This window comes from Chrysemys picta, chromosome 3 (assembly GCF_011386835.1).
Source record: "Chrysemys picta bellii isolate R12L10 chromosome 3, ASM1138683v2, whole genome shotgun sequence".
NCBI classification, from domain to species: domain Eukaryota; kingdom Metazoa; phylum Chordata; order Testudines; family Emydidae; genus Chrysemys; species Chrysemys picta.
The window spans coordinates 59,038,030-59,060,903 of record NC_088793.1 but is presented as its reverse complement, the minus strand read 5'-3'; the positions used below and the strand labels follow the sequence as shown (position 1 = coordinate 59,060,903).

At 41.8% G+C, this 22,874-nt stretch overlaps 1 protein-coding gene across 1 annotated transcript; it reads right to left on the bottom strand.

The window, feature by feature from the left end:
• Positions 1–542: 542 nt before the first annotated feature.
• On the bottom strand, positions 543–2,554 carry LOC135982245 (uncharacterized). Its single transcript, XM_065588013.1, has 2 exons — positions 1,648–2,554; positions 543–1,148 (listed from the first exon to the last, which is right to left on the bottom strand). The coding sequence occupies exons 1-2, from the start codon at positions 2,186–2,188 to the stop codon at positions 679–681; spliced, it is 1,011 nt and encodes a 336-aa protein (XP_065444085.1). The 5' UTR covers positions 2,189–2,554; the 3' UTR covers positions 543–678.
• Between the last annotated feature and the right edge of the window lie 20,320 nt (positions 2,555–22,874).

Genomic DNA, 22,874 nt, shown 5'->3' with positions numbered 1-22,874 from the left:
GGGGATGTTGAAATGCCTATCGTGATCCTTGGGGACCCAGCCTACCCCTTAATGCCATGGCTCATGAAGCCGTACACAGGCAGCCTGGACAGGAGTCAGGACCTGTTCAACTACAGGCTGAGCAAGTGCCGAATGGTGGTGGAATGTGCATTTGGACGTTTAAAAGCGCGCTGGCGCAGCTTACTGACTCGCTCAGACCTCAGCGAAAAGAATATCCCCATTGTTATTGCTGCTTGCTGTGCGCTCCACAATATCTGTGAGAGTAAGGGGGAGACCTTTATGGCGGGGTGGGAGGTTGAGGCAACTCGCCTGGCCGCTGATTACGCGCAGCCAGACACCAGGGCGGTTAGAGGAGCACAGCAGGGCGCGGTGCGCATCAGAGAAGCTTTGAAAACGAGTTTTGTGACTGGCCAGGCTACTGTGTGAAACTTCTGTTTGTTTCTCCTTGATGAACCCTCCAACCCCCCCCCCCCGACCCGGTTCACTCTACTTCCCTGTAAACCAACCACCCCACCCCACCCTCCCCTCCCCTCCCGCTTGCAGAGGCAATAAAGTCATTGTTTTTTCACATTCATGCATTCTTTATTAGTTCCTTACAGAGGTAGGGGGATAATTGCCAAGGTAGCTGGGATGGGTGGGGGAGGAGGGATGGAAAAGGACACACTGCATTTTAAAACTTTAACTCTTATTGAAGCCCAGCCTTCTGATGCTTGGGCGATCATCTGGGGTGGAGTGACTGGGTGGACGGAGGCCCCCCCACCGTGTTCTTGGGCGTCTGGGTGAGGAGGCTATGGAACTTGGGGAGGAGGGCTGTTGGTTACACAGGGGCTGTAGCGGCGGTCTCTGCTCCTGCTGCCTTTCCTGCAACTCAACCATACGCTCGAGCATATCACTTTGATGCTCCAGCAGACGGAGCATTGCCTCTTGCCGTCTGTCTGCAAGCTGACGCCACCTATCGTCTTCAGCCCGCCACCTCTCCTCTCGTTCATGTTGGGCTTTTCTCATCTCCGACATTGACTGCCTCCACGCATTCTGCTGTGCTCTATCAGCGTGGGAGGACATCTGCAGCTCCGTGAACATCTCGTCCCTCGTCTTACGTTTTCTCTTTCTAATGTTCACGAGCCTCTGCGAAGGAGAAACATTTGCAGCTGGTGGAGGAGAAGGGAGAGGTGGTTAAAAAAGACACATTTTAGGGAACAATGGGTACACTCTTTCATTACAAGGTCGCATATTTCGGCTTGCAGGCAGCCATCGTAGGCCACAGTGTTTTGGCTATTTTAACCTTCTTAGCATGCGGGAAAGGTTGCAAACAGCAGCGCATTTCCCATATCAAGGAGGCTGCGGTTTCCCGGTTAACATGCGGCACAAACACAAGTAAAGCCCCCCCCCCCACACACACACACGATTCTCTGGGATGATCACTTCACCCCTCCCCCCCACCGCGTGGTTAACAGCGGGGAACATTTCTGGTCAGAATAGCAGGAACGGGCGCCTCTGAATGTCCCCCTTAATAAAATCACCCCATTTCAACCAGGAGAGCTTTCTGGAGATGTCCCTGGAGGATTTCCGCTCCATCCCCATACACGTTAACAGACTTGCTTGCTTTTTTTTTGTAATGTTTACAAATATTTACAAAGTTACACTCACCAGAGGTCTCCTGTGTGCCCTGAGGGTCTTGGGTGAGTTCGGGGGTTACTGGTTCCAGGTCCAGGGTCACAAACATATCCTGGCTGTTGGGGAAAACGGTTTCTCCGCTTCCTTGCTGCTGTGAGCTACCTACAGTACCTCCATCGTCATCTTCCTCGTTCCCTGAACCGTCTTCCCTGTGTGTTTCTCCAGTGAGAGAGTCATAGCACACGGTTGGGGTAGTGGTGGCTGCACCCCCTAGGATCGCATGCAGCTCCGCGTAGTAGCGGCAAGTTTGCGGCTCTGCCCCGGACCTTCCGTTTGCTTCTCTGGCTTTGTGGTAGGCTTGCCGTAGCTCCTTAATTTTCACGCAGCACTGCTGTGTGTCCCTGTTATGGCCTCGGTCCTTCATGGCCTTGGAGATCTTTTCTAATACTTTTCCATTTCTTTTACTGCTACGGAGTTCAGCTATCACTGCTTCATCTCCCCATATGGCGAGCAGATCTCGTACCTCCCGTTCGGTCCATGCTGGAGCTCTTTTGCGATCCTGGGAGGACTCCATGACGGTTACCTGTGCTGATGAGCTCTGCGTGGTCACCTGTGCTCTCCACGCTGGGCAAACAGGAAATGAAATTCAAACCTTCGCGGGTCTTTTCCTGTCTACCTGGTCAGTGCATCTGAGTTGAGAGCGCTGTCCAGAGCGGTCACAATGAAGCACTGTGGGATAGCTCCCGGAGGCCAATAACATCGAATTCCGTCCACACTACCCCAATTCCGACCCGCAAAGGCCGGTTTTATCGCTAATCCCCTCGTCGGAGGTGGTGTAAAGAAACCGGTTTAAAGGGCCCTTTAAGTCGAAAGAAAGGGCCTCGTTGTGTGGACGTGTCCAGGCTTAATTCGGTTTAACGCTGCTAAAGTCGACCTACACCCGTAGTGTAGACTAGGCCTAAGAAACTGCACCATCTACTCAGGACACTCCCTACACTAACACAGGAACAAATCAACATACCCTTAGAGCCCCGACCGGGGTTATTCTATTTATAACCAAGTGTAACTAAGACAGTTTCAAGTGTTTTCCATCTTTACAATGCCAGAGCAGACCAAGAGCTCAATATTTTGGCCATCACTTAACACACTCAGTCTACCTCGGAGGAACCCTACATTCATCTCTTAAATAGATATCTTAATCACCTGAGGAAAACTGTTGCTAAGGCGAGTCCATGTAAAAAAACCTTCTAAGCAAATTGGCCAGCACTTCATGGGAGCAAATGCTCAAACTCTCCAATCATCCAGTTAGCCCCCTGTTACTCTGCAGTAGAATACTGTGCTTCAGTCTGGCTCCATTTGGCTCACATCAAGTTGGCTGACACACAACTACACTCAACCATGTGCATCATTAATAAGATCAATTCGACCCACACCAGTACTGTCAGGGCTGTCCCTAGGGGGGCACGGGGCCCAGGACAACCCCCCTCATCCACCCTACGCCCTGCCCCTGATTCCCACTCCACCCCTTTCCCTAAGCCCCCGCCCCGCCTCTTCCCGCCCCTGCCCCACCTCTTTACAGCTTCCACCCCATTCCCTGAGCGACGCCAGGAGCCGGCGGGGCAGGCTGATGTCACTGCTGCCGCTTCCCGCCAGTGAATGTGGGCCTGAACCCTGCTGCCAGTGCCAGCCTCCCCTCCCCCCCCCCCGCTAATCCCCTGGGCCAGCCTGTCCCCCCACACTCTAACCCACCCCCTGGGCCAGCCTAGCACCTCCACATGACACGCACACAGAGCCGTCCCTAAAGTACCCTAGGGACGGCTCTGAGAACTGTGGCTCCCCATGTTAACCAACATCACTCCTCCACACATCTGTCATGAGGATGCTACAGCCAAAATGGTTGAGAAAATCAGGGCAAACTATATACAGATCTCTTTGACCATGCAAGAATACGCTTGTAGTTGAGGCACCCATTGTGGGCCCACTTGCCCTGCCCAGGTTTTTCTGTAATGTTGATGTGGTGTGAAGAATGATCTGCAGCTGATGTCAGACAGCAGTCTCTTATGACTTACCGGACCTTGTGTGTACCCAGCTTTGATGTGCCACGCTGCTCATGGGCCCTTCTGAACCAACTTTGAACAAGCCCAGGTCAATGTGCAGCCAGCCTTTCCACCTGGGGCCATCAAGAGGGTGCCACATGTGGCTGTGGTCAAAGACAGGCAATGTCACACATCATTGATGATGGCCCTCTGACCAGATTTGATGGTGATCTGAGGACTCTGTACTTCACTGATGAGGCTGCTGAAAATTGGCTTGGCAAGCTCCACATCTGATATAAAGAAGGGGAAACAAGACTGCATTGTACTGTGGTGACCCCTGGCTGAAGGAACAGTCCTCCAGCTGGCCTAAATTAGAGCAGCCCTTAGGTTGCTCTAAGTTATATTGGGGTGCTGGTGGGGTCAAGGATCAGGGGAGTGGGAAGATGGCTTACAGGCATACTTTCACCATCCTGCAGTTCAGCCAGGTTTCAGGCCTTGATGTATAGATTCAGCATTCACCAGCTAATAGCCATTGATGGACCTATTCTCCATGAACATATCTAGTTCTTTTTTGAATCCTGTAATAGTCTTGGCCTTCAAATATCTTCTTGCAAAGAGTTCCACAGGTTGACTGTGTCTTGTGTGAAGAAATACTTCCTTTTGTTTGTTTTAAACCTGCTGCCTATTAATTTCATTTGGTGACCCCTAGTTCTTGTGTTACGAGAAGGAGTAAATAACACTTCCTTATTTATTTTCTCCATACCAGTCATGATTTTATAGACCTCTATCATATCCCCCCTTAGTCATCTCTTTTCCAAGCTGAAAAGTCCCAGTCTTATTAATCTCTCCTCATATGGAAGCTGTTGCCGGCACAGGGGCCCGAGGACAGCAACAGTGGGGTTCGTTGCCCGGAGTGCTTCGCGCCAATACACATACCGGGGTGGAGAAACAATCAAAGTTTATTTGAGATCTCAAAGTGGTGCAAGGAGACAGGCAAGTCTCAAATCAAGCACACCAGCAAAAACAGTTTCTCTCTTCTTTATACATTTTACAACTAACCCCCCCCCTCTCTCCCCCTCCCTTACACATTCCAATTCCTGTCCTTGGTTGTTGAGGTCGATTAGAGTTAAACATGGAAGGACAGAGTTTAAACATGGAAGAACTCTGGCTCAGGCAGGCCTAGTAACCCCAACAAAGCTGTTCCATATTCCTAGTCAGTTTTGTTGCCCTTTTCTGTACCTTTTCCAATTCCAATATATCTTTTTTGACATGGGGCGACCAGATCTGCATTCAGTATTCAAGGTGTGGGCGTACTATGGATTTATGTAGAGGCAATATGATATTTTCCGTCTTTTTCCTATTCCTTTCTTAATGATTCCCAACATTCTGTTAGCTTTTTTGACTGCCTCTGTGCATTGAGTAGATGTTTTCAGAGCACTATCCACAATGACTCCAAGATACCTTTCTTGAGTGATAACAGCAAATTTAGATCCCATCATTTCATATGTATAGTTGGGATTATACTTTCCAATGTGCATTACTTTGCATAATCAAATATTTTTCTAAAAACAGATGATTTTTATCTACCACATTCCCCTATCAACCTTGTTCTTCTTTATGTCATAAAAGTGATCATATTAGTTTGGCACAACTTGTGCTTCAAACACTAATGCCAACTATTTTGCAATAATTAACTCCTCTCCTGTTGCTCACAAATCAACTCCATTTTTGCTAGTATACTATCTAGGATTGAAATCAGCTAAACAAATGAGTAATTATCTGCATCTTTCAATATATTTTTTTAAGAACTGTAATTAGATACCTTTCCTCTAATGCATGGGTACCTCATCTGATGTTTAAGAAAAGATATATATTATCACTCACGGTTCCATGATGCCTTCAGGCAATTCCTTCAAGATCCTCTGATGCACTCCCTCCAGTTCTGGAAAAATATACACAGTATATTAAATTTAATTAAGTTATTTTTCTATATCCTTATTATAGCCACAGCATTTATTATGATAACTTTATGATGGTGATTGGAATACACCACATTTCACAATCATTCAGCATTTACGAGTCTCATCAGTTAACAGCCCCTATGAGGGTAAAAGTCATTTTTGTAATTGTTTCAATGGGAGAAGGATCTGACTCCAAGAGAAATGGAGAGATCTGCTTAGCTAATCAGAGTTCTAAGAACAGTTATTGCAACACAGCACAAGTCAGTCTACACAAAACTTAGAAGAAGATAAGGACTGGATCTCCCCCTGGTCACATGGAAGAAGTAGTGGGAAGTCAGCTGCATCTGGAGCATTGCACAACCATTTCTTTCCACTCCAAAATAATCCTCAACCACAGGTTGTCTTATCTCCTGAGTGGACCTCCGCCCCCCTCCACACCTGGTCTGTTTTAAAGGGGAGTTCTAGAGGCAGCAGCTGGAAGAAGCAGCCAAGTCAGCATTTCTCCACAGGCCTGCTGGGAACTGGACAACAATGTGGAGGCACTGGGCCTCTGTGCAGAAAGCCCTGGCCACTGATGTGACTCTGGAGATTGACAGGTTCCAGGGACAAACTCCTACTTCCCAAGTTTCATTTCCCAGACACACAATCCTAACTGAAGAATTCAAAGGGCTCTTGGTGATGGGAATCGTATGAAGTTTCCTGTCCCCTACATGAGTTATTTTCCAAACTGGGTACTATATGGGCCTTTAATAGGTTTGATGTTTTGCCAAAGCTATAAATTCAGTGGTTCAGTAAGCATTATCCAACTACCAACCAATATATGGGAAATATTAACTGTACATTTTCTGAATGAGCAGCAGAAGATTGATATGCTCCTTGTTCATGCTGTACTGTCTTTTCCCAAATGATGTTTAATGCCCCACGGGAGGGATTTAATTGAACGTTCGACAGAATGACTTTGCTGAGTGTCTCATTTCTGATGATGTATTCTAATCTAGTCCTTCTCTGCTAAACATCCTGGAGAAACTAAAATTGTTTTCTTCAGCTGATTTTTTTTCATAACTGTCCAGACCTTATCTTTTAATCGATATATGGATAGACAGTTGGACTAAATACATTGTCAAACACCTGAGAAAAAAGAGCATGTTATGAAAATCACCAATGTCTATAATAGGGGCTATATTCACCTCAGACTTACACCAGTGCAACTCCATTGACTTCAGTAGAATTGCACTGGTGTAACTGACAGAAGAATTAGACTTTCATGTTCCACTTGGCTTATATGACAGATTCATGAATGAATGAGACACAGTTAAGCTATAATGTGACATGATTTTTCTTAGCACCTCATTTTTTGCATGTAATTTAATGAAAATAGTATTTAATCAGCACAGTTTTTTTCGTGTGCTGTGGGACAAATGGCCAATAGGCAGTTGGGAAAGAGAGGAAACCTAGCATGACAGAGGATAAAGAAAACAGAAAACAATATGGTAACACACATCTCTCTCTGGTATATTAGCTAAAAGCTCTACTTTTGAACTTCACCATACATTCAAATTATTTTCTGTCCCTTTTTTCTATTATGAAAATGTGAAAGCTCAATTGTGCCTTTACATCTTGCCCTGTGCAGCTGTACCATGCCTGCACAGCCCAGAGAAGGAAGTCAGAGGAGTTACTTCCACACAGGGTCATCTCCACTGGACAGTATCAAAGCAACACCTGAATATCTTTAAAAATCTGGGCCCAAGGCTCCACTCATTTGTGTTGGTGTGTGTGTGGAAGGGAGTGGTATCAGATACACAATCCCTGCACCTGCAGCCAAGATGCTTGGAGGCTGAACAAGGCATTGTATGTATGGCTCATACTCCCCATTATGATTCTGTGCAGCACAGTCTAGCCTTGTAGGTTTATGTTTTCAGTGAAAGGAAGATCCAGCTGCCATTTGGTTTTGACTTTCCAGCTGTCCCTATTACAGCATAGGAGGTAGGAAAACAATAAGGAATCTTCTTTAGCTACAGTTTGTTTGATCCCGGTTTTACTGATCATCAAGCAGAGCTATATAGCTCTTTACAGGTCATTTCTTGGAATTGTGTTGATCATGCTATGTGGAAATTTAAGGTCTGCTTCCTTGTGTCATCATATGAAAGTCTATAGCAAAAGCAATGGCAAATCATGGGAGAGCACAAGCTTTAAGGCATCTGTGTAAGAGGCCTTATGAGCTGATGGCATTGAGGTGATTTGTTCACTGCTCCAACTGAAATGAACACAAATTTAGAACAGAGCTGGTTGGAAAATGGGTTATTTTTCCCTATGGAAAATTTCAGCTTTTCAGAGAAAAATAGTAAAACTGAAAACTTTCAGCCAAAAATCCTGCCATGGTGCCTCATGCTCCTATTTTCATCTATCGGCCAGGCTCCTGGCCAGACTATATCTCCCATAGAATCATAGGACTGGAAGAGACCTCGAGAGATCATCTAATCCAGTCCCCTAGCCTCAAGACAGGACTAGCTGTTATCTAGACCAACCCTGACAGGTGTTTGTCTAACCTGCTCTTAAAAATCTCCAATGACAGAGATTCCACAACCTCCCAAGGCAATTTATTCCAGTGCTTAATCACCCAAAACTGCCCTTGTTGCAATTTAAGCCCATTGCTTCTTGTCCTATCCTCAGAGGTTAAGGAGAACATTTTTTCTCCCTCCTCCTTGTTACAACCTTTTATGTACTTGAAATCTGTTACGATGTCCCCCCTCCGCCCCCAGTCTTCTCTTCTCCAAATTAAACAAACCTAATTTTTTCAATCTTCTCACAGGTCATATTTTCTAATCATTTTTGTTGCTCTTCTCTGGACCTTTTCCAATTTGTCCACATATTTCCTGAAATGTGGCGCCCAGAACTAGACACAATACTCCAGCTGACGCCTAATCAGCACCGAGTAGAGCGGAAGAATTACTTCTCGTGTCTTGCTTACAACACTCCTGATAATACATCCCAAAATGATGTTTACTTTTTTTGCAACAGTGTTACACTGTTGACTCATAGTTAGCTTGTGACCCCTATGGCCCCCAGATCCCTTTCTGCAGTATTCTTTCCTAGGCAGTTATTTCCCATTTTGTATGTGTCTAACTGATTGTTCCTTCCTAAGTGGAGTATTTTGCATTTGTCCTTATTGAATTTCATCCTATTAACTTCAGACCATTTCTCCAGTTTGTCCAGATCATTTTGAATTTTAATTCTATCCTCCAAAGCACTTGTAACCCCTCCCAGCTTGGTATCATCTGCGAATTTTATAAGTTTTAAATGATGTGCTATCTTCCTGTAAAAGGCTCATGGCGTCCCCACATTCCCCTGTGCAGCCAGATGGGGTGCTTTGGGTTTGCCCTCCCTTAATATCCCCCAACTGGATCATCAATAAGGTCACCAAAGCTTTTATGTCTTAAACTGTACCTCTCCAGCCCCTTTCTCAGGGGTCTCATTTATTGATAGAAAGTTCAACAGAAACACAAGAAAGACCTTCAGTAGGCTTCTCAGCAGTGAGGCAGACTCCATCTGAGTTTATCATACCCAGCAGTGTCTATCAGACCCGCGAGACACACTCAACCTTAATTCCTTTCCTGGAGCGAGGGCCTCCCTGCTAACTGCAGCTATTTTCTAGGCAGCACACTGCTCCTCACAGGCTGCAACCTCCTGATGCTATCTGAGAATCCCCCCCCCCCCCCCCCGGAAGTTCTCATGCTCTTTTCTAGGGGAACTCATCTTTGTAGAAGCCTCCTGTCTTTAGGAGCACACCTCCCCAACTGAGGTATGGCGGCTTTTTACTGGGTTCAACGCCAATAAACTGCTAACCAGTCATCTAGGCAGTTAGTTACTTCCAGGTGGGTCAAGATGAGCATCTTTGAGAACCAGTCTATCACAGCTGGACTGGGCTCTGATTCCCCTTAAAGAGGATGGCCACTCTATCATGCTTCCATTTTGCTGAGCTGCTGCACTGCATCATGGAAGTCACTGGCTATGGTGCATTATGGGAGAGGTAGTCCAATGCAGACCCATAGAGGAGAGTAGGGGCATGAGGTACAGATCCTGTTTATTGACTGAATCTGCTCTTTGTTTGTTGAATAAGATGTACAGTATATAATGTAGTGAGATTTGTACAGCTTTATATGGTCACGATAACTACTTTCCTTCTGCCTAGGTTTGAAATTCACACTCTAGTACACAAGGTTGGCCAAAGCCTGCTGAAATGCAAATGTCCCACATCATCTCCCTCCCTTAAAGAAACCCACTGAAGGAAGAAATTTCTACAACGATCCCATCAAGGAAATCTCTCACTGTGTCCTGGCAGCAGGGGTGAAAGTAACTTAAAGGACTTACCGGTACAATGGAGTCCTGAGCAGGGGCGTAGCCTCAACCAGAAGAGGCGTGGCCTCAACCGGAAGAGGCGGTGCCTTTCAAGATTTAAAGGCCCTGGGGCTCTGGCTGTGGCTGGGAGCCCCAGGGCCTTTAAATCACCCCGGAGCTACCAGCTGCAGAGGCGTCTGGGAGCCCCGGGGCAAATTAAAGGGCTCGGGGAGCCACCGTGGGAGCCCGGCTACCAGAGCTCCGGCGGGGATTTAAAGGGCCCGGGGCTCCCCGCAGTGGCAGGAGCACTGGGTCATTTAAATCCCCACCCGAGCCCAACTGCTGGAGCCCCGGTGGCGCTTTAAAGGGCCCAGGGATCCCTGCAGTGGCTGGAGCTCTGGGCCCTTTAAATCACTGCTGCGGAAGCCGGTCCAGTCCGGCACGGTGGACTGGCTCTTGCCGGTATGCTGTACCGGACCGTACTGGCTTGCTTTCACCTCTGCCTGGCAGGTATGTGTGGTCTGTTCCTGCACTGCAGAAAAGGCAGTAGAACCCAACTTGTTAGATTCCCAGAGATGCATAGGAGGCAAAGGCCGTCTGTATTGAAATCTCTAATAGTAATCCACTCTAGGGACCTGCCACTAAGCCAACTTCTTGGCAGAGGGGCACCAATGGAGCTACACTATCATGGACTTCCCCATCCAGGGTACTGTTAGGACCTGCCCAGAGGAGCTACACAGGAAAGCTAATACAGACTGGGGTTGTATTACCTTTCTGACTCACTTCCACACAGCCAAATAGGAACAATGTAGTATCCCGGCCTTGCTACCTTCATGCCTCCCTCAGTCTCTTCCTCAAGGCAGACTACTGATTACCAGTGTGGGAAGAGTGGGTGTCAAATGCCAAAGTGATTGAGCCTCTCTTCAATGTGGAGGGTAGGAGATGAGTATCCTTTATAAGGGCCATAATCTGGGTTACTATGTGCCCACCGATGGTTGGTTTAGATAGCCTACAGCCAACACTCCCAGTGAAGACTCACTGAAGAAGATTAATTTAATCTATGGCTAAGAGAAGAAGCTATGACCAGGGCTTGGCTCTTCAGAAGTTTTTGAATTTTGAAAAAATGGAATTAGCACTTTCAAAGGGTTTATTTCTATTTTAACTTTGTATTTTCCTTCCTTATGTAGTTTCCATTCGACAGCAACAGTTTGTTGGATATTATTTATGGATAAACTTGCCCTTGATAAGAAGGAAGCTTCTACAGTAGTGATATATGTCTGTGTTGGTCCTTTTATTACTTTTCTAGTGTGCATTGCTTGCAAAAACCATGGCTGGTCAGCAGTTATTCTCCACTGTACTATCTTAAAGATTGTCATTTAAAAAAAAATGTACATGCACCCAAAAAGGTGGATAAGCACATTTAAAACAAAACAAAAACAACAACAACAACACTAACCCAAATAAAACAAATAAATAACATGGAGCTCCAATGGGATTGCCAACTATGCAGTTCCCTGGGAGTGGTTTTAGACATACCTGTATAATAAAACTAACTGTGCATAGGATTAAGCCTTGCCTATAATTGGATCACAATGCTTGAGAGCTGCTGACCAGTAAAATTTTAGCCATATAACATTTTCAGCTTAATTTATGTTTTTAACATGAAGATTTACAAGCCATATCTACACAAAACACCTCCACATCAGTCTGTCTGCCTGCTTAGCTGTATAGGCAGATCTAATACACCCAACGCCCTTGTATCTAGGTGCTGAATCTTTTTATAAATTGTACTGAGTAGTCAGACAGGCTCTGTAGTCAAACTCTGACACTGCTTGTATAGAACCTTCTCTATACTTGTTTTTATTTTCCTCAGGGAGGTATACAACATACTACACAATTTCCTAGTAAGAGTTATTTCAGGGGTGTCTACTTACCTTGTATAAATCTCTTAATTACTATGTACAATATTGATTTCTTGATTTTTGTTCTAAATTTTAAGGATTATTAAATAAAGCTTTTAAAATGATTTACACTACAATACTGTATGTATTTAGTCTAAAGGAAAAGATAAGAATATATCAGTCAGGAATATTGCTTAAAGAATAGTACTTCTAAAAGCCATTTTTGTGTTAAAACCTATTAAAAGTTTAAAAACAGATGGTATTTCCCCACTTTTTTCCAACACTAAGACAACCAAATAAGTAATTCAGCTTTTATAACTGTTGGGTATTTGTTGCCAGTTATCAATATTCAGTTGCCATCATACATCCCCTTAACAGACTGCAGTACATCTAAAATTAATTAGGAGGAGAGGTTGCTACTGGCACTGGAATCCAGGATCTTCAGTTATCAGAGCAAGAGCTCTGTCATTGATCTACAGGGAGTTCTCTATTAGCCTAGGCCAGCAGGCTCTCTATTATCCTTTAACCAGATTTTGTAAAAGTTCATTTCCTTTTGCACCATGTAATGACAAAATCCTAAGTGTCAAGAAGGGAGTCAGCTATACCTTTAAATAGAGGAAGCCACTAAAAATAAATCACTTAATTGAATGTAAGAGCCCGTGGAGTATATTCTATCTCACTTAAATGCAAGGCTGAAAATGAGGAAGTTTCAAATATCTTAGTGGAACTACTGCATAGAATTCATCTAGCTTGTTAACAAAACAAAATGAGTGGTTCTCAGCTGTGGTGCATAGACCACTGGGGACCCACAAAGCTCTACTAAGAGCTGGCAGGGCACATGGTGCTAAATCTCATTAAAAAGAAACTGAAAATACATTAAACTTACTTTTCCACATAAGCAATTGCTGCAGTTGCTATAGGGATGTTTTGTGATTGCAAATGGGAGAGGAGGTAGTCAGTATGGAAGGGGAAACATTCCATGAGATCTACTGCTATTAAGCTGTGGCTCACTCTATGAAAAAGTTGGAGAACCCTGGCTTACCTGCAGGGAAAGCTTTTAACAGTGGATGACTTATAGTCAGTAATAGTTATATATTGTATGGACCATGAATTAAACACTAGTATATGATAAAAATAGAACTCTAATATCATCAGTAATGCTTAATGATTTGCCAGAATATGCAAAAAGTGAGTGGATTATGAGATCTACTCTTAAAGAATGGACCTTTGGACTAGAAGAAACTTTGAGAACCAGACCACTGCCTTTGTTGAGGAATGGAAACTGGAGAAATACACCCTCCCCTCCCCCAGCTGATACAGTGAGAGACTGGGGATACTCCACTGTTGTTCACATGCTGATCATTGGAACACTGGGTGCCCGGGACCTCAGGAGCAAGACTGTGGTCGGAGACTGTAAAGTGCCCAGATGTTATGCCAAGCTGATGTGGTGGTTGATGGTTTCCGATATCAGTTGGTCAAGGGACATTGATATTGAATGTGTTACTGGACACCGCCAATATGAGGCTAATACGTCCAGACCAATTTCCCCCTGTGGGGAATTGTGAGCTCATACCACTTTTCTCTCTTCATTTGCAATTCATGTTTATCAACTTTTTTGATAAACAGGAATGGATATGGCTGGAGTATTCATATATGTATATTCAACAACTTGTGTTCTATAATTTTAAATATTCCCTAATAAAAGTTTTAATCTATTTTTAATATGGCTGTCAAACAATTACAAAAATTAATTGTGATTAATTGCGCTGTTAAACAATAGAATACCATTTATTTAAATATTTTTGGGTGTTCTACATTTTCAAATATATTGATTTTAGTATAACAGAATACAAAGTGTACAGTGCTCACTTTATATTTGATTACAAATATTTGCACTGTAAAACAAAAGAAATAGTATTTTTCAATTCACCTCATAAAAGTACTCTATCATGAAAGTTGAACTTTCATAGAGAATTATGTACAATGTTTTATTTTTGAATGCAGTCAATGTAAAACTTTAGAGCCTACAAGTCCACTCAGTTCTACTTATTGTTCAGCCAGTTGCTCAGACAAACAAGTTTGTTTACATTTGCAGGAGATAATGCTGCCCGCTTCTTGATTACGTCATCTGAAAGTGAGAACAGGCGTTTGCATGGCACTGTTATAGCCAGCGTTGCAAGATATTTATGTGCCAGATTCACTAAAGATTCATATTTTCCTTCATGAACCAACTACCATTCCAGAGAACCTGTCCATGCTGATGACGGGTTCTGCTCGATAACAATCCAAAGCAGTGTGGACTGACGCATGTTCATTTTCATCATCTGAGGCAGATGCCACCAGCAGAAGGTTGATTTTTTTTTTTTTGGTGGTTCGGGTTCTGTAGTTTCTGCATCCAAATATTGCTCTTTTAAGACTTTTGAAAGCATGCTCCACACCTTGTCATTCTCAGATTTTGGAAGGCACTTCAGATGCTTAAACCTTGGGTTGAGTGTTGTAGCTGTCTTCAGAAATCTCAGATTGGTACCTTCTTTGTGTTTTGTCAAATCTGCAGTGAAAGTGTTCTTAAAATGAACATGTGCTGAGTCATCATCTGAGATTGCTATAACATGAAATATATGGCAGGTAAAACAGAGCAGGCGACATATAATTCTCCCTCAAGGAGGTCAGTCACAAATTTCATGCATTATTTTTTTAAACGAGTATCATTAGCATGGAAGCATTTCCCTGGAATGGTGGCCCAAGCATGAAGGGGCATATGAATGTTTAGCATATCTGGCACATAAATACCTTGTAATGCCAGCTACAAATGTGCCATGAGAATGCCCGTTCTCACTTTCAGGTGACATTGTAAATAAGAAGTGGGCAGCATTATCTCCTTCAAATGTAAACAAACTTGTTTGTCTTAGCAATTGGTGGAACAAGAAGTAGAACTGAGTGGACTTGTAGGCTCTAAAGTTTTAGAGTATTTTGTTTTTGAGTGCAGTTATATAACAAACAAAAAAATCTACATTTGTAAGTTGCACTTTCATGATAAAGAAACTGCACTACAGTACTTGTATGAGGTGAATTGAAAAAAATACGATTTCTTTATCATTTTACAGTGCAAATATTTGTAATAAAAAATATAAAGTAAGCATTGTACATTTTGCATTCTAGTGTTATAATTGAAATCAATATTTTTGAAATTGTAGAAAAACCATCCAAAAATATTTAAATTTCAATTGGTATTCTATTGTATAACAATGCGATTATAACCGCGATTAATCACAATTAATTTTTGAGTTAATTGCACAAATTAACTGTGATTAATTTACAGCCCTAGTTCTTATAATTAAAGTGATATTTGGTTTATTAGAAGGTCTCAAACTTTTTTTTTTTTTTTAAACAAAAAACAGGAAAGGTTGCACACATGGAATATTTCAAACAGGGATGATACATATATTTTACTATAGTCATCAATTGTGTCTGTCATAGCTATTCTCTATATTTATATAAAAGGCACGTAGGGATAAACAAAGTTTTTAACATCAAATGTTTCTAATCGGTCTTTTATAAAAGAAAAAAATATATAATACAGCTAAAATTTGAATAAAGTGTAGTAATGACTTATATAAAAACATAAAACTCAGACATAGGGCTGGAAGGGACTACAAGAGATCAGCAAGTTCAGCCACCTGCACTGAGGCAGGACCAAGTAAACCTAGACCATACCTGACAGGTGTTTGTCCAATCTGTTCTAAGAACCTTCATTGATGGGGAGGTTCCACAACCTCCTTTGGAAGCCTATTCCAGAATGTCGCTACCATAATTAGAAATATTTTCTAATATTTAACCTAAATTCTTTATGGAAGATTAAACTAATTATTTCTTGTCCTACTTTCAGTGGGCATAGAGAACAATTAATCCTCCTCCTAACATATTTGAAGACTCTTATCAGGTTCCCCCCTCAGTCCAGTTTTTTTGAACACTTCCTTATAGGTCAGGTTTTCTAAACATTTTATCATTTTTATTACTCTGCTCTGGACTCTCCAATTTCTTCATGTAGTTCCTAAAGTGTGGCACCCAGAATTGGACATAATACTTCAGCTAAGGCATCACCAGCGCTGAGTAGAATGGAACAATTACCTCTCATGTCGTACATGCAACACTCCTGTTAATATACCCCAGAACATTGGCCTTTTTTGCAACTGCATCACATTGTCGACTCATTCAATGTGTGATCCACTATAAACCCCAGATAATTTTGAGCAGTACTACAACTTAACCAGTTATGCCCCATTTTGTATTTGTGCATTTGATTTTTCCTTCCTAAAAGTACTTTGCACTTTATTGAATTTCACCATGTTGATTTCAGCCCACTTCTCCAAATTTGTCGAGGTGCTCTTGAATTCTAATCCTGTCCTCTAAAGTGCTTGCAACTCTTCCACAAATTTTATAAGCATACTCTCCACTCCAGTATCCAAGTCCTTAATGAAAATATTGACAAGTACCAGATTCAGGACAGACCCCTGTGGGATCCTACTAAATATGTCCCCACCAATTTGTATTCAAATTGTAGTTATCATTGGTTTGCTGTCAATCTTTAAAACCAGTTGTTCACCCACCTTTTGGTAATTTCATTTAGGCCACATTTTCATAATTTTGCTTACAAGAATGTCGTGTGGGACTGTGTCAAAAGCCTTACTAAAAATCAAGATACATCACATCTACTGCCATTCCTCCCCATCCATTCCCTTTGGCCTAGTCAAAGAAGGAAGTTAAGCTGGGTTGGCATGATTTCTGACAGATCCATGCTGGCTATTCCTCATCACCCTATTATCCTCCAGGTGCTTACAAATTAATCATCTGTTCCTGTATCTCTCCATGTACCAAAGTTAGGCTGACTCATCTATAATCCCCTGGGTCCTCTTTTTTCTCCCTTTTTAAGGATAGGTACTATGTTTGCTTTTTTTTAGGCCTCTGGGGCCTCCCTGTCATCCATAAATTCTTGAAGATAATTACTAATGGTTCCAAGATTACTTCAGCTAGTTTTTAAGTACCCTAGGATGAATTTAATCAGGCCCTGCTGACTTGACTACATCTACGTTATGTTATTATTTAACTTGTTCTTTCCCTATTTTGGCGTGTGGTCCTTATCCCTTGTTGCTTACAATTAATTGTGGTCAATATCTGGTCACCATAAACCTTTTATGGATGACTGAAGCAAAATAGGGATTAAACATCCTTATACAATAGAAAAAGCTTGAAGGCAAAATGATTATATTTTGTTTTACTTACTAATATTTGCTTTGCACTCCTATATTGCCTTCCAGTTATGGATCTTCAAGCACTTTACAAGTATCCATAGATTTAGCTTCACAACAGCCCTGTAAAGTAGATAACAAAATTTATCTCCTCTTTGCAGAAACTGAGGCTGAAACTGGATTATGTGGTTTGTCTTAAATCCCCCTAGGAATCTGCAGTAGAGCTGGAAATAGAATGCAGAAATAGATTTTTAGGCCTCTGCCTAACTCATGAACTATGTTCCTGCAATATCTTTCTTCCCCCATTTCTTGATGGAACCTTTTCATTCTTTACATCCCTCATTCGATGAACTATTTTTTGTCCATTGTTGCTTTCCTGGTTGAGGAAACCTTAGCTTGTCAACAAACAATCCAAGAAGCAAAAGGAAATCAAACACTGAATTGCCAAATCAGAATTTATTAAAGGCATCAATTTTTATCCAGTGTTTTTCTTACGTGGTAACTTCTCATGAAACTTTTCTGCATGACACAGCTGGCATGTTTTGGAAATTGTTTAAAGTTAATGACAATCACTGTAAATCATGAACGCAAGTAATAGCTATAGCTAGTGTAAGACATGTGACTGCAGATGTTTTTGATACAACGTAGTTGTACTTTCTGATGGATATTCTACTCTTGAAATTAAGTAGAAGGGGTTAATCATTAATTTTGAAGTGATAAGCAGAGTGATAGAATGATTTCAAATAAATTTTATTTTCTGATGAAAAATGAGAAAAAAATTAAAAGTTTCAAAGAGATCACTGTTGTCATAATTTTGCATTAAGGTAATTTTGAAGACACACTGGAGTCTCAGATTCGTTGAAGATATTTTGCACCCACAAACTTTGACGTTTCCCAAAAGTCTTTTGTGATGTTCTGAACTGATGAAACAATAAATTGGCAAAAGAGGGTAGAGAAGAAAATTTGGTCAGATGTAGAGAGGATAGATCTTGGTAAAATTTCTGATCTTGGCAAAATTTGAACTAATATATTCGAGGGCCAAGGATTCCATAGTCCATTTTCAATCCCCAGAACTACCTATTCTGATGACTTTTTAAAGTCATCTTATACACACACAGAAAGAGAAACTTTCCAATAGGGTTTATTTTCCATCTTGTAGAGTGATGAACATGTTGTTCTTACCTAACAAATAATAAAGGTTCTGAATAATGAAACTAAAAAGGTGTTGTAAGAGGTTCTCATGATGGGTTCCAAATTCTCCTACCTCAAGCCAAAAGATCTTTTTCTAATTGCTTTCATAAAGTCATGGCTCATGATTACAGGAAATGGAGCCAGCATATGGAGACTCTTAATACATGATATAAAGGTTTTGCTTAAAGAGTAGCTTTCAGCCTAAGAAAAATCATTTAAATATATCACAATTTAGCATAAATCCAATTACATAGTTTTCAGATTCCTTGTCATTTTATTACTTATCAGAGGTACATTTACTCAGCTGAACACCTTTTATTTTCTACTGCATTCCATCTTCTTCTGTTTCTATTCTGCACTGAAATCATAGAGTCAGTGCCTTAAAGCAGATTTCAGTTTGGCCCATTTTGCTTGAAATTGTAAGCTCACAATAATTTCTACTATAACAGAGTAGAACATCATTGAGTCAATGCTACAAATGCAGGATCATACAGAAGCAGAAGCTAAACTGTAAGGGAGAAAACTCCAATAGAAATACAAATATCTTAAATACACTCGCCATATGTTTCTCTCCTGTGCAAAAGAACACAGAGGAAAATAAATTAATGCACAGCCTCTGATGCAAGAGGAGCTGTAATGTCTGGGCTCACTCTTTTGGCCTGCAGGACTGGCAACTGTGATGGGGATGTGTATACTGAGTGAAAAGCACCAGAGGAAGAGTATAGGAGCCTTACTCTTCTCCACAAAAGAACAATATTGTCTGAGTATTAAAAATAAAATGAAAGACAAAAGCAGCTCCTGAAGGTCCCCCAGACCTGAGATCCCTCAAGCACCAGTGGGGTGAAATTCTTGCCAATGGGGCTGAGGCTGAAGATGTTACTCTATGGTCCCTCAGTGCAAGTGGATATTAATCTTCAGTGTTTTGACTAGTTAGTCTTTTACTTGCTGCTTCTAGACTCCTTGCATGCTGCTGCTGTGACATCTAATGTCCAGAAGAAGGATGGCACAGTAGATGGCTGGTCTCAGAGCAGCCTCTATATTTATGGTGCTGTGGTAACAAGGTCAGTATAGCTAAGAGCAAAACAGAACCCATGCATTACAGAAGACAGGGATCAATGTAATTTGCATTAAGACACTAAAACTTTAATCTTCTCTAGTTACTGAAGCTATATTTTATACAAAACTAAAAGTACAGAACAAAGTCCAAGATTTTTTAAAGATAGCTTTTTGTTCATTTTAAAGAAACCACCTAAAATATGTGTTTAAAAAGAACAGCATCATGGTGGGCCTTTATACATAGATATTGAGAACATATTTCCCATGTGCTAAAGGTACTTGTCCCAATATAAGTGAGGTATATGTGTATTTCAGCGTAGTACAACTGAAATACACACACACACACACACACACTTCATCCCTATGGGGTTATTTTAGAGTGATAATGTGTTTTTTGTTTTCCCGATTTAATGTTTTCTCTATTCGCATAACATGTTTTTGAGAACAGAAATAAATCTAACGATTTATCTATTTTGCTACCATTTCTGATAAGCACAGTTTCCCAAAGATATATCCACTGTTTCCTAGATTCTATCTTTCTGAACACTGTAAAGTTATGTCCTTCCACTCAGAATTCTAACTGGTTTCACCAGGTAGCTTGATGGACTTCAGCAATGCCAAAGGACCTACCATTTTTTTAGCTCTCTGAAATTCAGTCTTTTTGCATTGTGAAAGAACATGAAACATTTGCAGTAAAAGCAAAATCAAGAAGGAGTTTATGTACAATCATTTTTTTATCTACATCATAATTGTCAAAAGTTTAACAAGCTTTTTTAAAAAACAAAACACAATTAAGCTGTGTAACTCATTCATGGAGGCTGAGAATTTAAGAGAGTTCAATAAAGTGTTAGACACTTGTGTAAATAATGAGAACATTCACAATTACATAAGGTATTTTTAATAAGGGATATAAACTCTAATGGTTCAGGGCATAAGACAACCATTTACTGATTGGAATTGGAAAGAACTTTCTCCTCTACACAAGGAAGAAGAACTTTCTCCTCTGTACACTTTTCCATAAGTGACTACTAGGGGTTTTCTTGGACCTTCCTCTGAAGCATTTGGTACTGGCCACTGTCAGAGACCACATACTGGATTAGATGAACTATTGATCAATATGGCTTGGCAATTTCATATTCCCATGGCTATGAACCACAGCTATAAGGCACCGTTTGATTATTTACCCACAGAAATGGGTGAAGAGTCATTCACTCACTCACATTCACTCATGTTGATTCTACAAATACCTCCTGTTGTATTAATTTAGATGGACTATATGGGCCAAAGGCCATAACCCAGTCACTGTCCAACATTAGACAGTGCTGAACAAAGTTTGGGGTTAGGTACACAGACACCTCAGCCTGCTTAGTACCATGGCAAACACACCATTAAAAATCCTTTTAACCTTTCACAAAAGATAAAGAAAAGCAGTTGAAGAATTTGAAATGTAAAATATTAAATATGGCTTTCATTTTAACAACATCCTTTGTTCCACTCTCACTGGTGAGAGTTTTTAAGAAGGAAAAAAAACCCTTTGTGACAATCTCTTAGATGGTATTGAAGTTGGTAATACCTGCCCTTATGGGGAAAAGAGAAGTTAGTTGAGCTGGGCTGGAACTATTGTTGCTAATGTCTGATCCAGTTTCATCCTCGGTGGTGATGGGGATTCAGCTGCAGCTGGTAGGGGTGGTGAAGTCATCTGGGACCCTCTCTCCAACCCAGTCTGGTCAGGACATTTCTCATGACTGGGATGATGAAGGCCCAGGTCCCAGGGGATGGTGGGAGTGGCGGCTATGATGGTGAAGGTTGCTCCAGTTGCTAATTTTTCTACCCAAAGTCTCTATCTTTAAGGACCTAAAGGGAGTGATCGGCAGAATAGCCCATCTCTTAATTATTTTTGTTCACACATTAGGCCTAATTTCTGACACACCAATTTTGGTTCACTGGCTTTTGGTTCCACACTTTACCAAGCATGATCTTAATACAGTGCTTGAGTTATATCAGGATGACTTTTTCTTTGGACTAATTCAGTCCGTCTCCCTTTCATACTTTTCCCCACCAACATTTATTATAGGTTATTGTGACATCCTATGACCTCATGCTCACTCCTTACAGTTGAGCTCACAGAGTAAATTTTTAGGTCCAGTTATCACAACACTCCCCATTTCACACAACATGAAGAAGTTTAATAGCATACATGCCTTTTTTCTCACATTGACACATGGGGCTAGCACACACCTTGTTCTGCATCAAGGTTTAAATTAATAGGGAAAATGTTAAAATCTGGTGACAAACTTTTACTGATGAGAAAGTTATGTTCTTAATAAAAGCTAATAGGGAAAATGTTAAAATCTGGTGACAAACTTTTACTGATGAGAAAGTTATGTTCTTAATAAAAGCTGGCCAGAAAATTTTGTTTCAAACCAAATGTCAATGAAGAATAAAAATGTTCATGTTTTTTCTTTTCACTTGTCTGCCAGCTCTATTTTCAGCTTGATGCCTCTCCTTCTCTCACAGCAAGTGCAGGAAAGAGATGTAACATTGGAGAGTGTTCTGGGCTTGAGTGGCCATTTCTTTGGGACAGTGGCAAAAGAAAATTTGGAAGAAACTGGGCAACATAGTATGAGGGGGAGGTGAACAGCCCTCAGTGGTGAAAGAACAGCTTAAGGACTATTTAGAAAAGCTGGACATGCACAAGTCCCTCGGTCCAGAACTAATGCATCCAAGGGTGCTGAGGGAGTTGGCTAATGTGATTGCAGAGCCATTGGCCATTATCTTTGAAAATTCATGGTGATTGGGGTAGAACCTGGATGATTGAAAAGAGGCAAATATAGTGCCCATCGTTAAAATAGGGAAGAAAGAGAACCCGGAGAACTACAGACCAGTCAGCCTCAGTTCAGTCCCCAGCAAAATCATGGAGCAGGTCCTCAAGGAATCCATTTTGAAGCACTTGGAGGAGAGAAGGGTGATCAGGAACAGTCAACATGAATTCACCAAGGGCGAGTCATGCCTGACCAACCTGATTACCTTCTATGATGAGATAACTGATTTTGTGGATATGGAGAAAGTGGTGGATGTGATATTTTGACTTTAGCAAAGCTTTTGATATGGTCTCCCACAGTATTCTTGCCAGCAAGTTAAAGAAGTATGGATTGGATGAATGGACTATAAAGTGGATAGAAAGCTGGCTAAATTGTCGGGCTCAATAGGTAGTGATCAACGTCTTGATGTCTAGTTGGCAGCCGGTATCAAGCGGAATGCCCCAGGGGGTCGGTCCTGGGGCCGGTTTTGTTCAATATCTTTATTAATTATCTGGATGATGGGATTAATTGCACCTTCAGCAAGTTCGCAGATGACACTAAGCTGGGGGGAGAGGTAGATACGCTGCAGGGTAAGGATAGGCTCCAGAGTGACCTAGACAAATTGGAGGATTGGGCCAAAAGAGATCTGATGAGGTTCAACAAGGACAAGTACAAAGTCCTGCACTTAGGAAGGAAGAATCCCATGCACCACTACAGGCTGGGGACCGACTGG